This window comes from Balaenoptera acutorostrata, chromosome 7 (assembly GCF_949987535.1).
Source record: "Balaenoptera acutorostrata chromosome 7, mBalAcu1.1, whole genome shotgun sequence".
Taxonomy (NCBI): Eukaryota; Metazoa; Chordata; class Mammalia; order Artiodactyla; family Balaenopteridae; genus Balaenoptera; species Balaenoptera acutorostrata.
The window spans coordinates 63,098,871-63,121,305 of NC_080070.1; the positions used below are offsets into that span (position 1 = coordinate 63,098,871).

Consider the following 22,435-nt stretch of genomic DNA (forward strand, 5'->3'; position numbering starts at 1 on the left):
AGAACAGATAATTAATGACAATTTTGATGGTAAAACTTTCTAGAACTTTTAAGAATTTGAGTTGCAATTAATAGAGTCCTTAAGTTTCATCTTTCTTTTCCTTAATTTGGCACCAAGTATCATCTTACGTGAAATTATCCCCCCGTTAGGATCAGCTGCCTTGATTGCAATCTAAGTAATGTTACAAGAATTATTTAAATTCCTTGTGAAAAGAAAATGAGGCCATAAAGTCTCCTGGTTTAGTAAGGGGGGAGAACCTTCAAATAATTCCTATTGTATTTTAGCTTAGTACTTAACCTTTCAAAGTACTTTGATGGTTTTGATCTCATTTTTTTTCATATAGATGTATATATTCATACATAGAGTGGCAGAAGGGGGAGGGAGAGAGTGTGAGTATCGGACCTCAAACACTGGGGATACCTTTCAAATAAAAAAAGAAAAGATGCCAGCCCCTTTGGAGCTTATGTTCTAGTAGGAGAAGAGATAAGACTGAAAAATAAATTAAATAAAATATGGGAGCTTATGTTAGTGCTAAAGGACATAGAGGAGCCAATGGTTAGTTAGGTAATACAGGTGGCACCCTGTTTTAGATTAGGTGGTCAGGGAGGCTGCTCTGAAGCAGTGACTCAGGGTAGCCCATCGAGCATTGACTGTTAGTCCCACAGCTCTTTCTGGTAACTCGGGGAAATGTGTACTTAGCAACATGTAAAATGTGTTTTGTTTGTGGCATGTTTTATACTTATGCTATCATGAAATTGTGGCTGAGAAGTTGAATATTTAAAATCTAATGTTGAAATAGTCCTATGTAAAACTGACTTATTTTCCAAATACATTTCAAAAACTAATAAACAATAATATAAAGGTGTTTCTCTTTTTAGGAATGGTGGAAAGCAGCAGACATAATTGGAGTGGGTTGGATAAGCAAACTGATATTCAGAATTTAAATGAAGAGAGAATCTTAGCTTTACAGCTTTGTGGGTGGATAAAGAAAGGAACGGATGTCGACGTGGGGCCATTTTTGAACTCCCTTGTACAAGAAGGGGAATGGGAGAGAGCTGCCGCTGTGGCATTGTTCAACTTGGATATTCGACGAGCAATCCAGATCCTGAATGAAGGGGCATCTTCAGAAAGAGGTATTGGGTTATATAATAAGATAGTTGCCATTCATAGAATCCTTGAAGGAAAAGATGCTGGTAATTGTTAAAACTCTAATCAATATTTTTGGTAAATGTTTTTGAAAGAGAAATTAGCACAGAACTGTGTCTATTAAAGTAAATGTTTAGTCCATCCCTTTTGTTTATTGAAAAAATGTCTTAATTGTCTTTTTAATATTATAAGGAATGCTCAAGTGTGTTCATTTTGATGTTTTTTCCTTGAAGATAGTTCACATACATTCAAAAAATGTATTTTCTTTGAGATTAGGACTACTTTAGTTTGTAAGCATTTTTATGGCAAACATTTGAGTGTATTTTAGTTTATGCTCTGTTTTTTGTATGGTTTTTGGTTGACTTTTAGGAAACTGAATGACACTTTTAGTTAGACTAACATAGATTCTTATAAAAATCATACTTCGATCTGCAAAAGTGTTTCTACTTGAGTCTGCTGATTTGAACATAGTTTCCATTTAATATTTTTTTGAAAAAGAAGAAACAAAGATATGTGATAAAGTTTTCACCCTGACATTTTGCAAGAGAAAACTCAGAGAAATAAATCTTAATCCAGGAATTCAGTTTTTTCTTATTGGGAATATTTCACTTCAAGATGTATATATACCTCTCAGTTTTTAATACACCTGGCCGAATTATTTATGAGTATTCAGAATACTTAATTTTTATTTGCTGGTCCATTTTGAAGCTATTACAGTTCTGTGGTACCATAGGAAAAACACCTGAAATTAACTGTAATCTATTTACTTGCAGTCTAAAAGTTGAAAAAGCTAATGTTTTGCCCAGATTGCCCTCTTTTCCTTCAGTTTTGCTGTAACATAAGTCTTCCCCATTTTGAGAGTGCAGTAGAAGATATGTGGTGATGGAAAAAAGAATTGATATTTAAAGCCATTTCTAATTCTAATTTTACTATGATCTGAGAGCATGATAATCCTTGTCTTGTGTACCTGGAAAATTTGGTGTTAGATTTAAACACCCATACTAACAGTAGGGGAAATGTATCTTTTCAGTGATTTGAATAACCTGGTTGAGGACTGGAGATTTCTGTGAATCAAATATTCCTTTCCATTTGGAGATAAATTGTTCTCAGCAGGATTCAAAGAAGATATTCCTTTGTTGTTGTTGTTTCTTAATGTTAAAGTCAGAAAGAGAAAAACAAATACCGTATGCTAACACATATATTTGGAATCTAAAAAAAAGAAAAGGTTCTGAAGAACCTAGGGGCAGGGCAGGAATAAGACACAGGCATAGAGAATGGAGTTAAGGACATGGGGAGGGGGAAGGGTAAGCTGGGACGAAGTGAGAGAGTGGCATGGACATATATATACTACCAAATGTAAAATAGATAGCTAGTAGGAAGCAGCCCCATAGCACAGGGAGATCAGCTCAGTGCTTTCTGACCACCTAGAGAGGTGGGATAGGGCGGGTGGGAGGGAGACGCAAGAGGGAGGAGAAATGGGGATATATGTATATGTATAGCTGATTCACTTTGTTATAAAGCAGAAACTAACACACCATTGTAAAGCAATTATACTCCAATAAAGATGTTAAAAAATGGAAGGAAGGAAGGAAAGGAGGGAGGGAAGGAGGGAGGGAAGGAGGGAGGGAGAGAGAGAGGGAGAGAGAGAGAAAGGAAGGAAGGAAAGAAAGAAAGAGAGAGGGAGGGAGAGAGAGAGAGAAAGAAAGAGAAAGAAAGAAGGAAAGAAAGAAAAAGAAAAAAGACTTTAACAGAGTAAGCACAGGAAGCAGGCACAAAATAACTTGGGGAAAATGTTTAGAGAAATGAGGAACAGCCTATTAAGAACATAAAGTGGGAAATGCTGTTTCATTTGGAAAAAAGGAGTAAATGATAAGGATCAAGAAACCTAATAAAGTTGCTATAATAAATGTAGAAAACACTTAAGAGTAAAAGCTAAAGATGAATTTAATTTTCTCCTTTGAAGCAAAACTTACTGTTAGACGGCAAGGCAGCCGTAGGGCTGACTGCCAGGCTAGCAGCTCATCAGCAGCCGTATACACTGCTAAGAACAAATGTTTAAAAGACTACTGGTAACAAATGCTTTGTTGCAAATATGTCTAAATACAGTTCTGTGATCATTCTGATCGTTAATTTTGTCCTAGAAAAATTAAAAGTATAATACTATCATAATAATTTGGTCCTAGAAAAATTAGAAGTATAATACTATAATAAGAATGCTGAAATATTGGCTTTAAGTACTTTGCTGATAAAACATATACATAAGCTTGAGCATTATATATGTAAGAATAGGAAAACAAATGATTTTGAAAATTGTAGTCCTGAGATACAATAATATTTACTATCAACACTTTGAAACATCTCCACATAAATTAACTTGTTGATGAAGTTGGCAATGATTCTGATAGTATTGCTTCACTACTCTTCATTTAGGTCCTAAGCTAACATACTCTGTAGGAATCTGCCTGGGATGAAAACTTGAGAATTAAAAGATGTGCTTGTCCTGCACAGGGTTTGCAATATGGGTAGAAGTTTTGTAAGAATGGAAATTTTTGCTTGTGGTTCTTGCCAGATATTCTAGTCTGTGTCAAAACCCTTATTCTAATGGGCTTATTTTTCTGGGGGGTAAATTCACCCTCTGATCTTTATTTGTTATAGTTGACAAATATAACAGGAGACATTATAGGAGACATTAAGCTTTTGATTACTTTGATTAGCTGTCTCTTTTTAATATGCAGGTGATCTGAATCTTAATGTGGTAGCAATGGCTTTATCGGGTTATACGGATGAGAAGAACTCGCTTTGGAGAGAAATGTGCAGCACTTTACGATTACAGTTAAACAACCCATATCTGTGTGTCATGTTTGCATTTCTGACAAGTGAAACAGGATCTTATGATGGAGTATTGGTAAGCTAATTTCTGTTTCATGAGACTCTCCTTTTAAGATAGGAGTTTTTAATCTAATTTTGTTAAAATTTTCAAATGTCAGTTGCATAAAATAATGTCATATTTCGATGCATTTTATATTATTTAAAATAAGGTATCTTAAACATTTGGAGTTAGCCGATAGCAAACTGAACTTGATTTTTTTTAATGGTTTTAATAATATAATTTACAGACATTGGAGGAATAAGATTTTATCCTTTAGCTTAGAAACTGAGCTCTAGAACTCTACAGCTATAGAAACATGCATATTATACTGAAATATAGTCTTTTAAATGTGTGTATGACGTTTTTGTTTTCGGCTTTTTTCTTAGTTAAGTAAATCAATACATGATCAGTTATGGTCAGGATAACCATGTATCTTGTCTGAGTTAGTATTTGTCATTCACAGACACGTACCAGTTTGGAAGATAAATTGTATGATCACACTACTTATAGTGGACTATTTTATTTTTTCACTTTCTCCTGCTTTAATCACTTATGAACACATCACCAAATAGGTTCTTTGTCACAAAGTGCAGAAAGAAAGAAGTGAGGGTTGCTTATCAGTTTTAGTTATTGGGTTTTAAGCTTCACCTTAGTACCACAACTTTCTTGACATTTGTTGGGCTTCTTTCTAGCACTGAGAAGAACCTTCCAAGGCAAAATGTATTTCTATTTTTTTTTTGCAATTGTAGCATTTATTGGGTTGGCTAAAAAGTCGTTCATTTTTTTCTGTAAGATGGCTCTAGTAGCGCTTTTAACTTCATTCAAAACAATTTTGTTAGATTGTATTGTGACTGTAAAAGGCACCTGGAACAGTTCTTTGCTCAAAAAGATTAAAAGTTTTGGGAAGATGGAATTATGAAGTTGCCTGAAAAATGGCAGAAGGTAGTAGAACAAAATGGTGAATACACTGTTCAGTAAAGTTCTTGGTGAAAATGAAAAATGTGTCCTTTATTTTTACTTAAAAACTGAGGGAACTTTTTGGCCAACCCAATATTATAAAATACACATTGATAATTGATTTAAATGTCAGTCCTGAAGAATTTATAAAAACATGTATTTTATTGAGATAAATGAATGAATATGTTAATAAATGTTGTTAGTGTCCATTTTGGCAATTCGTTATGTGTTTTGTTCATTACTTTTAACAAATTACTATTGAACCTTTCTAACCACTTCAAATTAATATCCAAGAGCATGTTGGGGTTTTTTTGTTTTGTTTTTACGATTATTACTCTTTGTTGTTAAACAGAAGACTTTAAATGTTGCATCTTGAAGAAATAAAATGATACTTTTAGGAAGTGGTAGCGGACAATGAAGACTAGAAAAAGAAATGGATTGTTCAGATTTTAAATTGATAGAGAAGTATATTGTCTAAATGTTAAACTTCTGTATTTTCAATTAAGTGACCTATTAAAAATACCTTCTTACACCTAAATAACTAAGGGATATCATATCTTGAGTAGGAAGTTTATATTGATATTTCCCAACTGTTTCAGGAGTGTCCCTGATTATACTTTATATGTAAATAATGATAATTATCATTGTTCTTTTTAAAAAATTGTTAAGTTATAGTAATCTAGTGAAAAGTTTTGAATTGGGAAATCAGAAGGTAAAGGTCTGAGTCCTTGCTCTGCCACAGTTACCTTAGCTGGTCAGTTATCTTTTTTGGGTTTTAGTTTTTTCAGCTGTAAAATGGGGCAGAGAATATTTATAACTCTTTCCAGATCAGAATTGTAACACATGCAACATAGTCTAAGAGTTAAATCTAATTTTTACCAAATGTGTCCCCTTTTTAGGGCAGAACCATATTTATAATTGAGAAAACACACTAAGGTATCAACTGAAGTGATCTTACATTTAAAGGAGGAAAACTATATTTCATGGAAGACTTCAGTGGAAATAGGATCCTTTATCCACCCTTAAACTATTTTTTACTTATCACAAAATTAATTGTACCTTTCTACATTTATAGTAAACACTTTTCAAAATAGTGTTTTACATTATTGACAAGTATACAAAAATTTAAGAATTTATCATAATGCCTCTTATTTTGCCACAAACCACCTATATAAGAGTATTTTACAATAGCCACAAAAGTGTGTCTATTTACTTATAAGGTATGTTTTAAAACTTTGTGTTTAGAAACATGTATTGATATTCTTTCTAAATCCTGAGCTGGTATATTTACTGGTAATTCACAGATTTCCTAGACTTGTTGATTAACTTAGAAGCCAAGGAAAGATTTCCTCAGTTTCACTAAAATTAATTTCTATGATGAAAGGACTACATGGCATCTTAAATGTGATAAACTGTTCGCCATTGCTTCTGTTTTATGTTAAAGTTATATAAGACAGAACTGGAATTTTTTTAAACTAAATTGGTCAGTTAAAGAGGTAAATCTTTACTTTCTACAGACAATAACCTTAGCACTGAGTTTCCTGAGAGTTACATTAAGAAAAACATCTTAGGCGATCAATGGCTCTGCCAGTATATACACAGTAGCTTATTAATACATTTGAAAATCAAAATATGTATTAGGTATAAAATACCTAGTCTGCAAAAATTTATAACTCATAGCACCGGAAAGTAACTCCTTGCTTCTCTTCTTTTCAGTATGAAAACAAAGTTGCCGTACGTGACAGAGTGGCATTTGCTTGTAAATTTCTTAGTGATAGTCAGGTAGGAACTGATTTAATTCCATGTTTCAAGTGATTAATATTTACTGTCACTGGATTAAGAAACTAATCTTTATGTATAAATATGTATCTGAGGTTTATATATAAATTCTTCTAAAAAGTGAGGTAATAATTTCTTATTAGATTGAGATATTATAAACATGTATCATACCTAAATTTACTTATTTAAGAATGCTGATTTAACAAGGACCTACTGTATAGCACAGGGAACTATACTCAATATCTTGTAATAATCTATAAGGGAAAATAATCTGAAAAAGAATAGATATATATGTGTATAACTGAATCACTTTGCTGTACACCTGAAACTAAAAACATTGTAAACCAACTATACTTAAATTTTAAAAAAAAATGCTGACTTAATATTTTAGTTTATTTCTGCTGTGGTGAGTGGCTTAATCAGTAGATAAAGATGTTAAACTCACCTCTTAACGATGCTATCAAAGGATTCCTTCATTTTTTAACACAATAAACAGCTAGTACATGAATATGCTATGTAGATAGTGAGAGAGAAATGCACATAAACAACTAGTAATGTGTTGTGTTGAGTACTACAATAATGAGAAAGTGCTGGGGAACATAAAGCCATCTTGGCTAGAGTTTGGGGTAGGATAAAGTCAGGCAAGACCTTATAAGAAATGGTTTGTTTTTGTGTTTGTTTGTTTAGGATAAGATTGTAAAGGACCCATGAGCTTTACAGATCAAAATCCCAAAAGAGATTTACAGGTTCTTTTTTTTTAAATTTTATTGAAGTATTGTTGTTTTACAGTGTTGCGTTAATTTCTGCTATACAGCAAAGTGACTCAGTTATACCTATATGTATTCTTTTTCATATTGTTTTCCATTATGGTTTATCACAGGAGGATATTGAATATAGTTCCCTGTGCTATACGGTAGGACCTTATTGTTTATCCATCCTATATATAATACAAGAAATGGTTATTGTTGGTAATCTTGAAGTTCCCTTCCAACTCAGATTCTGTGACTCTATTACTTTGTACTGTATATTAGACATCAAGAACTTTGCAAAATAATAAGGACAGTTCTCTTTAAATTTAAAATAGTAAACCCTCTGTGGATCTTTTATAGAACAATTATCAAAAGATAGTAAATACCTTGCCTTTTTAAAAAAATATTTTAAATGATCATGAATGCTGTATTGTAATTTATAATAGATGCAGACTTCTTAGAGATCACATATCTAGATTTTTACAAGGGCTTTTGTTTTAAACTTTTCCATTAAGGGTAAAATTGTTTCAAATGTAGAATTTATGAAGCAGAAAATACAAATAGTCAAATGGATTGCTTTAGAAAAATCACTTTGAATTTTCCAGTTAAATAGATACATCGAAAAGTTGACCAATGAAATGAAAGAGGCTGGAAATTTGGAAGGAATACTGCTTACAGGCCTTACTAAAGATGGAGTGGACTTAATGGAGAGTTATGTCGACCGAACTGGAGATGTCCAAACAGCAAGTTACTGCATGTTACAGGTTAGCGCAGCCTGGTGGCAGCAATTTTTTAAGGAGAAAAAAAATGCTTAGCCTTCTGTATTTTCTTCCCTCACTGAGTGGATATGCCTTGTTGCTTGCTGCTGATCCTTAGAAGACATTTAACTTTAATCACTTGATCTACAGGACTTCTGCCTTACCTTACGTCGCTAAGCCTCCTGCATTGGGTTATCTGGGTTTTCCTTTCACTTTGAGAAGTGTCAGTCTTGAATTTATGTAAAGCTCAAATGGAGCAGAGACACCTCTCTTCATTTTCTCCAGCTGTTGACAGAACAACACCTTCTACAAAGAGATTGCCTTTCCCTGATCTGAATTACTATACATCTTTCTTGAAATACAGAAGGCAAGTTACACACAGCTGTCTTAATTCTCATTCTTCCCTTTTATTATCTCATTTCCTCATTTATTAAATGGGCATGATTTGGTATAATCAGTCGTCTATTTTCTCTCAGCTTTTACTGTCCAGTGGTTAAAAATGGATTCCTGGCAAAGATTCCCTACTACTTTGCTTTTGTTGGAAATACGGTGACATTTTAGAGCTTTTTCCTGAGATTTCCTGTGGCCCTGTAGCTAATCTTATCCTTCTTAGTGTTCTCTTTCCCGTCCTTATCCTTTTATACAATATGATAGCATGCTGCATACTGGCTAAGCAAAGTAAAATGCCCCCTCCCCCCACCCTACCTTCTTATGAACAAAAGTAGATATTGATTGGCCAACAAACCACAGTGTAAACTTACCCTAAGGTATCAGGCCACTGCCCATGGAAGAAAAGGTGTCCTTCTATAGCATAAGGTATCATTGTTTTCTTACTGAAATGAGTTCACATTTGTTAAACCAAGCTGTAGATATATGGCTATGGAATGCAAATGGTTGGTAACCTGTTAACAAGGTTTATAAAAATCCATTTAAAATGCAGTGTGTAATTGAATCTTGCTTTAAAAAAAAATCTAGTCTGATGATCAGCTGCCTTTTAATTGAGAAGTTCCCTCCATTTATATTTATATGGTCAAGATTTAGTCTATCATCTTGCTATTAGTTTTCTCTTTTGCTTTTTCTTCCTTCTTCCTTTTGTTTTTCTGTTTTCCTGCCTTCTTTTGGGCTAATTGAATATTTTAGTATTTCACTTTATTTTATCTATTAGCTTTTTAATTATACCCCTTTTCATTATCTTCTTCTTTTGAGTAGTTGCTATAGGTCTAACAATATGCATCCTTAACTCATCAGTCAACATTTTACCTCCTCTTACTTTACATTTCACACCTGATACATCATGCTTCCTACTTCACATTTTCTCTTTCTTACCTCACACCTGGCACTTTCTGCTTTTTGCTTCATATTTCATGTTACAACAGTGTAATTCCATTTACGAATCCCCCTCCTTTGTCCTATTGTCTTGTATTTTGCTTCTACATCCATTATAAACTCCAACTTAGTGTTATTATTTTTGCTTTGAACAGTCAGTTGTCTTTTATGTAAATTATGTGAAGAATGAAAACATGGGCTTTTATATTTATTTACTTATTTACTGTGCCTGGTACTGTTTATTCCTTACCAGAGACTCAAATTTCATCTCATATCGTTTCCCTTTGGTCTTTCTCTTTAGCATTTCTTATAGTTTACATTTACTGGGGACAGATTCTCTCAGCTTAATTTTAATTGAAAATGTCTATTTCGCTCATTTTCTTTCAGCATTTCAAAGATGTGGTTTCACAGTGTTCTGGCCTCCATTGTTTCTGATGAGAAGTCAGATACTACTATCCTTGTTTCCCCTATGTAATGCTTCATTTTTCCTTGGGCTGCTTTCAAGATTTTCTTTTGATTTTTAGCAGTTTAACCCTTGAAGCCTAGTTGTGGTTCTTTTTATCCTGCTTGTGATTCACTGAAGTTCTTGGATCTGCAAGTCAGTGTTTTTTATCAGATTTGGGAAGTCTTCAAGCATTATTTCTCTAAATATTTTTCTGCCTCAATCTCATTCCCCTTCTTGGACTATTATTGCACATATATTAAACCATTTGATATTGTCCCACAGGTATCTGAGGCTCTGTTTATTTTCCTTTCATCTTTTTTCTTCTGTTCTTCAAATTGGATAAATTCTTTTGATTTGTTAATTGGCTATTCTGTCACCTTCTATCTGATGTTAGGTTTTCCAGGGAATTCTTAATTTCAGTTATTGTACTTTTTAGTTCCAGAGTCTCCATTTTTTTATAGTTTATATTTTTCAGCTCAGAGCCCTATCTGTTTACTAATTAAAAAACTATTTTCCCCTAAGTCTGAATAATAGCTGCATTTAGACCTTTACTTACTCTAACATAAGGGCTATTTAAGGTTTAGTTCTATTGACTGCCTTTTTCCTTTACTTTGAAACACATTTACCTGTTTCTTTATATGTCTAGTGATTTTTTATTGAATACTGGCCATTGTTTGCAGTATATTATAGACATCTGGGTTCTTTTCCTTTTTTCTGAAGAATGTTGGTTAATGCTTTTGGAAGTTCAGTTACTTGCTGATCACTTAGGTCTTACATTTTGTTACTGTGGGAAGCCCATGGCATTTCAAAGCCCTTCTAATTTTAATTTGGTCAGACTTAATCTCTGAACTGTTTTCTCTGCAGACTTTTTCAGACCTTGATTTTAAGTTTTATTGGGGCGGTTCTAGAGAAGACTTACAAAATATGAAGTGACCAGATTCTTTCTTAGTTTATCCTTACTGCCATGGAAGGGGAAAGAGTGGGGTATGAAGATTTTTGATTTTTCTGTGAATTTTCTTTTTAAATCAGGGATTGTATTATACTTTAGTACTTAGTTCTGGCTAGTTGGTCATAATTAGGACTGTAGTAGCTGTTTATTTTTTTAAGAAATGAAGTTGTCAACTATGAGTTTTTCACATGTTCTTTTAGCTAAATTTAACTCTAGTAATTGAAATTAATACCTAATTACTAGGTGAAAGATACGCTTCTATTTTGATGGAATGTCTAAAGGTAGATTGTCTTTATTAGCTGTTATAGGTTTCTTCCATTTTTCCATAAGATGCATGCTAAGTTGCCTCTGACATTTTACTTTCTCTGTGGCCCCCAAACAGAACTGGAAAAACTTGGCTTTAACTTAATGGCCATAGCATCACTGGAGGCAGAGGCTTTCTCTACTTTCTTCATCATGTGAAGATAAGGACGATATCCTCGACAGAGCTAAAAGCATTCTATGAAAACCCAAAGCAAGCGTAGGTGAAATGTGGAATGTCACAGCTGCCAGGGAAAATACAGCTTTAGGAAAAGTCTTAGTGGCAAAAAATTGAAGTTCTTAATGAGAAGGAGTCTAAAGTAAATTTAAGGAAAAGGAATGTTCCTTTTCACTGTGGCCTAAGTGCAAAAGAACTAAACATTTTTGGTTCAGTTTTGGTTTTTTTCTTTCTTTCTTCTTTTTTTTTTTTTTAATTTGAAGGTGATAAATATATGTTTTAATTGAAGGCGAGGGAGAGAATAGGCATTTTTAACTTTTAGATAAATAGGTATACAAAAATAGCATCTTAATCCACAATACATTGCTAGATATGAAGGACCAGGCTCAGTATTATTTTTAAATGTGATTGAGCAATTTTGGTGTGTATTTAGATGAGATAGTAAATATATTTTGTGAACCTAGAGGTTTTCATTGTTGGGACAAAAAATATTTGCTTCATTTTTTACTGCATTCAACTAAGAAGGTGAATTGATTGCTCTTAGGTCTTTAAACTTAAATAAGAGGTAGAAAATTACACTTCTCTGGCAAGATATAATGGTATATACAGTGCATATTTATGTCATTGGTAGAGGCCAACTTAAAGTAAATTAATGGAGCTTCCATCAGTTATTTTATCTGATCCTCATTAGGAGCCAGCTTTTGGCAAGAAAGAGGCCTGTTTCTTCCCATGTGACTCATACTCGCATGTTGCCTAGAATCTTCAGGCTTACCCAAGAAAATTTTAAAAACTGAAATAATTCATGTTTTCTTTTTAGGGTTCTCCCTTAGATGTTCTTAAAGATGAAAGAGTTCAGTACTGGATTGAGAATTATAGAAATTTATTAGATGCCTGGAGGTTTTGGCACAAACGAGCTGAATTTGATATTCACAGGAGTAAGTTGGATCCCAGTTCTAAGCCTTTAGCACAGGTAAGTACATTGTTTTGGAGAGAATCAAATTGTAACATGTACCTAATAGCCCAGCCAAAAAATAGAAGTGTTTACAGCATGTTATATAGGGTAAATTGAGGGTTCAATTTAATAAATTGTTATCAATATACTCATTCTTTTGCTCATGTTGAGTTCCCATGTCTTTATCTATCCCAGAGTGCACTTTGTCCTTAATCTTCCTGTTTTTTTGATCGTGCCACTTCCTAACAGTCATCTCAGTGACTTGAGCTTTAGTCTGACACAGAGCAAACCACAGCAGGTCTAGAGGATCTGAGGCAAACCTAAATCAGTCCTAGAGTTGTCCAAGGATTTCTAGTATATTCCAAGATCTTTCAGAATCTAAACTACTGTATGTTCTTACACATTCCACTTACATATTGACACTTTCTGCACTGTTATATGTAATAAGGCAGGAGTTGTTTCTTTAACAGTATATACATATATATCTATATGTCTAATTAGACATAGAAATTTTTTTTCTTTAAGCAGTAGTTTAAAAAACATGAGATCAACACTGTATATAAAATAAACAACAAGGATTTACTGTATAGCATAGGGGATATATTCACTATTTTGTTATAACCTATAATGGAAAAGAATCTGAAAAAGAATATATGTATAACTGAATAACTTTGCTGTATACCTAAAACTAACACAATATTGTAAATCAACTGTACTTCAATTAAAAAAAAGCAACATGAGATCAATTGTTACATAAAGCACTTGACGTGAGATCACTGTGTCTGAGTTCAGACGTTAAATATCAGGTATATGCTCCATGTGAGCACTGGATGGTGCTATTTTCTTATTTTAGACATTTGAGAAATTACTGTTTGTATTAAAACAACCTGAGTATTAATCAAATAGCAGTACATGATAATATTTGTTACTAATCTATATCATAAGTGTTCAAGAGTCCAGGAGTTTAAAGGCGTAATGAACAGTTTATATTGCTATTATTCTAAAGTTTTAACTATTATGGGATCCTTAACTCCTTTTTCTCTTAGGAAATGAGTGTTTTCTTTACAAGAAAATTTTGTTTAGGAGATTAAATCATTGAACTTTGTATCAAAAGTCATATTGGGATATTTTGTAATGTCCCAGGGTGAACTCTAAAGTCCTTGTTGGGCTTCCCTGGTGGCGCAGTGGTTGAGAATCTGCCTGCCAATGCAGGGAACACGGGTTCAAGCCCTGGTCTGGGAAGATCCCACATGCCTCGGAGCAACTAAGCCCGTGAGCCACAGCTACGGAGCCTGCGCGTCTGGAGCCTGTGCTCCGCAACGAGAGAGGCCGCGATAGTGAGAGGCCCGCGCACCGCGATGAAGAGTGGCCCCCGCTCTCCACAACTAGAGAAGGCCCTTACACAGAAACGAAGACCCAACACAGCCAAAAATAAATAAATAAATAAATAAATAATAAAAATAAAGTCCTTGTTATTTTTTTCTGTAGATCACAGTGATGTTAGGAAGAATATAATTAAACAAAGGTAACAGAGAAGAAGTATTCAAATAATGTAACTGCTAAGTGGAAGTCTTAAATGAGAGCTCATCAACTTAGCAGATAAATTATTTTATAATACGCAATAAAATTTAAAAAATTATTTAAAAGTAATTTGTTAGGATCAAACTTTAATTATTTTAAATTTATTTTATTCATGAAGTTTGCATTATATTTATTTCTCCTTTCATTTATTTTATAGGTGTTTGTGAGTTGCAATTTTTGTGGAAAGTCTATCTCCTACAGCTGTTCAACTGTGCCCCATCAGGGCAGAGGTTTTAGTCAGTATGGTGTCAGTGGCTCACCAACAAAATCTAAAGTCACAAGTTGCCCTGGCTGTCGAAAACCCCTTCCTCGATGTGCACTTTGCCTCATCAATATGGGAACACCTGTTTCTAGTTGTCCTGGTATGATATAATTCTACAGTATACATTTTGGAGCTGAAATTGTTTCTACATAATTGATTTAATGTTGTAAATAAAAGACATACCCACTTGAGTTTATATTATTTCTAAGAGCAAGCCACTTTGCTGGCTTGAAGGTTTTTGTGTTCTCTATAGTTTATGAAATCTGTACATTAAAAGTAAAATCTATATCCATGATATCTCAGGTAATCTCACAAATGCTTGCCAATTTAACATTCGTGAGAAGAGCTTAAATATTAAATAATCTTATATCATTTTCTTACCACTTTTTCTAAGAGGAGCTCCCTCAAATTTTATGTTTAAAAGTCACCGTGGCCCTATCTAGTAACAAATACCTTGTGTGCATAAAGAATTTTTGATAGTCTCAAAGCACTTTGACATTTTCTCTTATTTCATGTTCAAAATCTACCTCTGCACATATGTAGAGAATGTATTAACCTAGAAGTCAGATCCCTCTACTTCTAAGTTTTGGTGTTGGCTTCTGCTATATTTGTCAGCTACCTAGTAAATATATATACTTTTTTAATGCTTAGAAATATTAACATTATTGTTTACTGCTTAAAGTAAACATATAGAGAAAATTTTTGAGAACAGTAGATAATTGAATATAATGTACCTAGTGGCTAGAAATATTTCAGCTATTTATATACTTGAAAATGATACTATAGCAAAAAATTCAATGAAAAACATTTGAATATCTGGCATACTGGTAAATGAATAAGGAATAAAGAACTGAGTATGGTATCAGAATGCCTGTTGTAGTTCTGGCTCTGTGACATTTAGTCGGTGACCTTGAGAGTCGCTTTAACGCTCTTACATATGAGGTGTTGGACTGGGAGATCCCTTCTTGTTGTGAAATTCTGGAATTCTGTTCTGTAGCTGGTTCTTGTACATAGTCTGTTTTATTGTTACATTAACATCTGTGAAAGAGATTTGCTAGTGCCATTAAGTTATCTTTCAATATAGTGCCTTTTTTTTTTAACAAATGCAATATGTGATGTTTTCAAATGCACATGTTAGTTTTGACTTAAGCTTTAATCAAGGATTTTCATTTTTAACATTGCACGTTGATCACTTTTTTTACATCCTTGATACAAGTAAATAGAAAATAACAATTGGGAATAAAAATCTACTACAATGAAAGAACAAGGAGGCAAAATATAATGTAAATAAGTTCTGTGTGAACTGAGATACATAGAAATAGTTCAACTTAATATGTCTTTTGGACCATAAGCCTCAGGAAACTGTAATGGCTAGAGTCCTGTTTCTTTTTGCTAGATACTAGCTTTTCAGTTTTTTCTATTTTTGAAATAGGTAAGAAAAGATAAAAGCAATTTTCTGGAATTTGAAGAAAATTAAATCATAAAACATTTTAAGTTCTCTGTTATAGAGACTATTAATTTAACGAATATTCAACACCCAGGTTTATCAAGTCTTAACATTTTCTCATATTTGCTTCAAAAATTTTTTTCTAAATTTGCTTCAGAAATAATTTCTTTATATAGGTTTGAGTACTTGTTTAATGCACTAAGTTAAGGCTGATGTGCTAGGATGACTCAAAGATCCTCGTGGAGCTTATGGTATGTAATGAGCATGGATAGCTAATGTAAAATAAGAAATTATATGTTTTAGAAAATAAATACTAGTCCAGAATCTTTTATCTGTCATTCCAAAATCTCTAAAGATCTGAAAAGCCAGAGTTTTTTTTTTTTTAATGAATTTACAATCTCATTTGGCAAAAGAAAAAAATCTGTTCAGAATTGACGTGAGGTTATTAAAGTTTTTATTTCTGTTTATTTGTGAACATTCATATGTTTCACTGCAGAAATGCTAATGTGTTTCATTACAGGATGGTGCCTCAGACTTTTCCTGGAGGTGTTATGTAATATTTGCTCATTATTTTCCTAACATCCCCAAACATTCCAAATTCTGAAATACATTTAGCTCTCTGAGGTGAATAAGGGATATTATATAAAGAAAATGTTAGGAATTTTGAAAGAGGGTAACATTGCTTCTATCTAAAGCATATCTGAAAAACCTCAAAAAGAAGATGCCATTTAAGTTGGTCCTCTAAACTCTGATAGATTTAAATATGTGAAGATTTTAGGGACGCCTATCCAGGTTGTAGGCAAATACAAAGCATGAACTAAGGTAAAGAGATTAGTGAAGATGGTAAGTACAGAGAGTGTATGGGAACTACCAAGTGCATCAGTGTGACAGAGCCTAGGAAACAGTGTAGGAAAATTAGGGGAGCCTGAATCTGATCTTTAAAGGCATTACTGAGCTGAGTTAATTACAAAGTAATAAGCATTTTCTTTTTTTATTCTGTAAAATCAGAAAAATCTGGGTTCCAAAATAAAATAGGACCTGATAGAAATCAAATGTTGGCTCATGGCAGTTTAAAGGTTTAGGTATACAAACCTCTGTGTTGCTTTGCCTGCAATTAGAGATGGCATCCATCCATCATGCTTTGTGATCCAAATGGCCATAATTTCCATAAGCTTATTTAACTGAGGGTTACAAATTTTTACAGTCAATTGTGCTTTGAAGATTGGAACTCTATTGAAACTGTCTCACTGAGTTTATAATTATAAATGTTTAGTTATAATGTTTATAAGTTATAAACAGTAATATTTAGCATTAAAAATTATAAACATTATTCAACAGTGTTTGTTTAGTAGCTATTTTTCTAAGTGCTAGAAATGTTACAGTGAACAAAACAGATAAAAATCGCTGTCCTTATAGAGCTTAACTTCTAGGTATGATACATTTTTAAAAGTTAGATTATATATTACTTTCTTTCTTACTCTTCTTTTTTTTATTATTATTGTTGTTGTTAGTGCCTAAGTGAAACTTTAGTTACCCTCAACTATTCTATAGCACTTTTCATAATTCACTATAAATCTTTTAAATTTAAAAGCTATTTGATCTTAAAATGCCTTCTCACATGGCAGTGAGGTAGAGCTGTTATTTTTAGCTTCATCAGAAACATGAGGATTAATCTGTTCTGGACTCAGTCTGTTTTCTCTTTGTATTAGAAGTTACAAAAACAAAGTGAAAATCACTAATGAGAACTATACACAAAGGTATAAAATGCCTGATATTTAAAAGGTCTGTATTTCCTTTTTCTCTTCTCTCTTTTTCTCTCTTTCATTATTAATTGTTTTTACGAAGCTTTTAGGAAGAATTTCAGTGTGTGTACATCTTAAATCCTTGAACCACCTTCACATCGTTTCATCTCCATACCATTAGCAAAAAGAGATGGGTATTTTAAATAATTGTTTGCAAGACAATTGTGGTCATTACAGTGTGACCAGCAATGGCCCAGGTGAAATTTTGAACAGCATTATGTCTTAATAGGTACACAATTGCTTAATTAAACTTAATATTTTTACTTACTCATTTTTCTATTCTTGTCTCTAATTATATATGATCTTAAAATAATTTGATTTGCTGTTTTAGAACAAAATAAAACATATTAAGGTGGCCAAAATTAATAGAATGAGCATCTTTCAAGCACTAAAAGTTATGTAAATTTGTGTGTAAATGTGCATGTGTAATACATTTTTCTTCAAGTTTCTGTGAATAACAAATGTATAGTAATGTATATATCGTGTACTGTGATAAATCAATCATCAGTGAGTCTTTTACTCTGCTTTAAGATAGCATTGTCTATACTAGTGCCTTGGATTGTTCCTCCCTACTTCATACCACCTCTTTGGGCTCTTCCCAAAGGTCATTACTGTCCTAAATTGTGTGTTAGTTTAGTCTCTTGCTTGTCTGTATAGTTTTTTTACACGTTTACTGTCGTCTGTGTTTCAAATTCTATGTAAGTGAATCATACACGTATGTCCTTTGACAAGCCTTTTTTGCTCAACGTTGGAGTTGGGTTTTTCTTTCTTTTTTTTAGTTTCAATTATGCTGATTAATGTAGTGGTCATTTATTCCTTTTTTTTATTACTGCTTTGTATTCCATTTATGACTACAACACAAATTTTTCTATTCTACTATTGATGGACACTTGGTTTCCAGATTTTTACTGTTATGAACAATGCTGCTATGAACATTCCTACATATGTCTCCTTTTACCATACACAAAAGTTTCTCTAGTGCATTTTCCTAGAAGTAGAAATGCTAAATCATACTATTTGGTAATGTCTTACTTAGGATTTTATGTCTGTTCAGGAGGAAGATTGGCCTATAATCTTCTCTCTCATATTGGCTTTGTCTGATTTTGTTAGCAAAGCTATACCCACCTCATGAAGTGCATTGGGAAATTGCCTCTCTTTTCCTATTCTTTGGAAAAGTTTGTGTAGATGAAAATTACCTGTTCTTTCAGTGTTTGGTAGAACTCACCTGTAAACTGGACTTGGTATTTTCTTTATGGGAAGTTTATTAAACTACTGATTGTTTCTCTAAAATTGTTAATTCAGATTGCTTCTAAGTGGGTTTGATAATTTCTATTTTTCCATTTATTATTGACTATTAAAAATGTAAGGAAACTGGTTATTCGGTATTTTTTTCAATCTAAACTAGATTCTAGCATTAAAGTTGCTGTTTCAATATGATATGTGATTTGTGTTTTGACATAATTTTAGAACTACCTTTTAAGAAACTTTGAATAAAATATTATGATATAGTTAATGAAGATCACTGTCTTTAACCCATAGGAGGCTCCAAATCAGATGAAAAAGTAGACTTGAGCAAAGACAAAAAATTAGCTCAGTTTAACAACTGGTTTACATGGTGTCACAATTGCAGACATGGTGGGCATGCTGGACACATGCTTAGTTGGTTCAGGTAATCAGCACATTCCTTCTTCTTTTAATTAATTAATTAATTAATTTTTTTAGCTGCATTGGGTCTCGTTGCTGTGCGCGGGCTTTCTCTAGTTGCAGAGAGCAGGGGGTACTCTTCGTTGCAGTGCGGGAGCTTCTCATTGTAGTGGCTTCTCTTGTTGAGGTGCGCAGGCTCTAGGGCGTGCAGGCTTCAGTAGTTGTGGCACGCGGGCTCAGTAGTTGTGGCTCACAAGCTCTAGAGTGCAGGCTCAGTAGTTGTGGCGCACGGCTTAGTTGCTCCGCGGCATGTGGGATCTTCCTGGATCAGGGCTCAAACCTGTGTCCCCTGCATTGGCAGGCGGATTCTTAACCACTGCGCCACCAGGGAAGTCCCCATTCTTTCTTTAATAGGCTTGGAGTTAGAGGAGATAAAGCAGATGGCCTTTTAAATAGTTCAGATTTATACAGCCAAAAGATGAATTTCTTTTATACTGTCACTTAAGTTAACAAAGGTGGTGTGAACATTTCTATCACTAGCCTATGTAATCTTAAACTATAAAATTAATACTTGTATAAGAAATTGTTTAAATATTATATATGGGTTAGATATTTGAAAAGCATTATTTAACTTTACTTGGGGAAATGTTATATTTACAGTTTTTTACGACTGACCGAATATCCTATCATATATAATACATAGTATGTAACTGAATTCAATGATAGAATACATGTCAAACTCCTATATTAGTTATCTCGTAAATAAGTTTGTTATGTAGTAAGTACGCACTTCATACAGTGGAGACTCAAGACCGTATTCAACTTTTACTTTGAGTAGTATCAGTGGCCCTGTACTCTTCAGTGCTGTAACTTTTACACCCAGTTTGTCACATTGGCTTTAATTTAAACTCTGAGCACATCCCTGTCACATTCATAACTGTAAATGAGATAGCTTATTATATATTTAGAAAGTAAAGCTGTTCATTTTTCAGTAACTTTCTCCCCATGTTCAGCTTGGCACTCATTTCTAGTTTAATGCTTTTAATGCTTTTTGTCTTTGGGTTTTAATTCCTGTATTTTTCAAATGCCATTTGAAAAATTGCATTATAGATATCGATAGGTATATAGATAAATGTGTGTATGTATGTGTAATTTAGATGTATAACTGTGACTTGACCTGTTTTTCAGGGATCATGCTGAGTGTCCCGTGTCTGCATGCACGTGTAAATGTATGCAGTTGGATACAACAGGGAATCTGGTACCTGCAGAGACCGTCCAGCCATAAAATGTTATCCCCTAAAGAGGAACCTTCAAGTGTGGAGCTTTCTGATAGAGGTCCTTCATAGCTCAGAAACATACCTCAAAACAAGTCACTCGTGACTTTCCTGTAATGGGAAAATAAATCATTCTATCAAATCACCAATTTGATGTTTGAGTGATTTTGATGTACTTCACAGAGACAAATGCTGCTGAAATGAACATCAGAGTGTGGGCATGAATTCTGTTCAGTAGGTTGGAAAAGTTCATTTTGGAAAGAACTTTTTAGGGTTTTGTTGAAATTATGAACACTGTGCAAACAGAGTTTCTGAAGTGACCAAGAACAGACGTTGAAACCATACTTTTTATGTTGCAATTGGTTATCTTTCAGTAAAATCTGTACACTTTTAAAATAGAATAATATGACCAATTCAGTGATTCAGACAGTAGTTTAAGCTTACTCATGCTTAGATTCCTTCCAGATTAAATTGTGGATTTTTACTTTTAGAATTAGAAAGCCCCCTACGCTACACTGGAGAATTATTTGTCAAGGTATGATTGATATATATATTTTTAAGGAGTCTCTTCTCTCATACACTTTGATTTTATGGTAAGAAATCTTTTGGCACAGACATTTATTGTCTTCCAAAGAAAAGTCAAAATTAAGAATGTATCTTACAACTTTTTCTCTTCTGAGGAGAAAAATATGCACCATTTCAAGGAAACGTATAAAATTTTCCTTTTCAACCTTTTGCTTTCCAATATCCTTATTTGTCTTCAAAGATTTCTGTCCCTATTAATTTATCATCTTATGCTCATCATCTGGAAGCATTTGGCTGAATACAAAGTCTATACAAGTCTGTATGTGACCAACCATCCAGCATAATCTGGGTCACTATGTCCTACTGTCAGATTCCCTCTTGCGGAATATCCTGTTTTTTCTAAGGTAGACTGGGAGATGTTGGGGAAACCAGAGTCACTTTGGAGACAATTTCACCTTTAATGTAAGTTTCTTAAAGTAAGTATATTTGGGCCAATTTAGGGACTTTATTTTCAAATTTTATTTTTTCCCTTTTCACAGCTAGATAGTTGGAAGAGAAATACAAAGGATTTGTAGCATCATCTGACATACGCAGAGGACTGAACTGAATTTCGTAGTTGAAGTTGTACTTATAGAAAAATAAAAAGTAAGCCTAAACATTATCTTACAGATTTTGAAGAAAGAAATATCTTAAACAAGAATTTTAGGGCTTCCCTGGTGGCGCAGTGGTTGAGAGTCTGCCTGCCAATGCAGGGGACACGGGTTCGAGCCCTGGTCTGGGAGGATCCCACATGCCGCGGAGCGACTGGGCCCGTGAGCCACAATTGCTGAGCCTGCGCGTCTGGAGCCTGTGCTCCGCAACAAGAGAGGCCGCGATAGTGAGAGGCCCGCGCACTGCGATGAAGAGTGGCCCCCACTTGCCGCAGCTGGAGAAAGCCCTTGCACAGAAACGAAGACCCAACACAGCCAGAAATAAATAAATAAATAAATTAAATATTTAAAAAAAAACAAAAACAAGAATTTTAGAAGCTTTCACGTTAGCAATTTTACCTGGTGAAACTAAGATCTGTTAGATAAATTTGAGGTATGACTTAAATCCTGAACAAAGGTGGATTAAATTTATTTTTTACTTTGAGATGTGTTACAAAAGTCTCTTTTCTAGGAAAACATTGCATATCTACTCTAAACATCTCACCTAGATGACAATCTTTTGTTTAAATGAAAGAACTGGGAATAGTTACAATCTGTTTTATTTTTTTTTTTTAAACAAACATTGTTATTAAGGGGACTTTTTCCAGTCTTCTAAGTAAATCTTACTGATTTCATTTTACTAAAACATAACCTTTACCTTTAAAGTTGCTTCAGTTGAAGTGTTTCTTTCAAATTTACTCTGTCCAAAATATGAAAAGTCAGCTTTAGTGTCAAACTGTTATATACATTTTCATTTCTCCTTAGCTAAAGTAAGGTAAATTTTTGAATTGATGTTTATAATA

General features: G+C 33.5%; 1 protein-coding gene across 9 annotated transcripts in view; it reads left to right on the forward strand.

The window, feature by feature from the left end:
• The window catches only part of MIOS (meiosis regulator for oocyte development), a 237,064-nt gene extending 216,501 nt beyond the window's left edge, over window positions 1-20,563 (forward strand). For 8 of the 9 annotated variants that reach the window (XM_057550236.1, XM_007164786.2, XM_057550234.1 and 5 more), the window contains 8 exons: window positions 879-1,133; window positions 3,882-4,051; window positions 6,689-6,754; window positions 8,106-8,264; window positions 12,274-12,426; window positions 14,147-14,351; window positions 19,040-19,169; window positions 20,333-20,563. In XM_057550236.1, coding sequence (XP_057406219.1) covers window positions 879-1,133; window positions 3,882-4,051; window positions 6,689-6,754; window positions 8,106-8,264; window positions 12,274-12,426; window positions 14,147-14,351; window positions 19,040-19,169; window positions 20,333-20,429 — 1,235 coding nt within the window. In that variant the 3' untranslated portion in view covers window positions 20,430-20,563. The remainder of the gene's footprint in view (window positions 1-878; window positions 1,134-3,881; window positions 4,052-6,688; window positions 6,755-8,105; window positions 8,265-12,273; window positions 12,427-14,146; window positions 14,352-19,039; window positions 19,170-20,332) is intronic. The other variant, XM_057550237.1, reaches the window with a different exon arrangement.
• The last annotated feature ends 1,872 nt before the right edge of the window (window positions 20,564-22,435 follow it).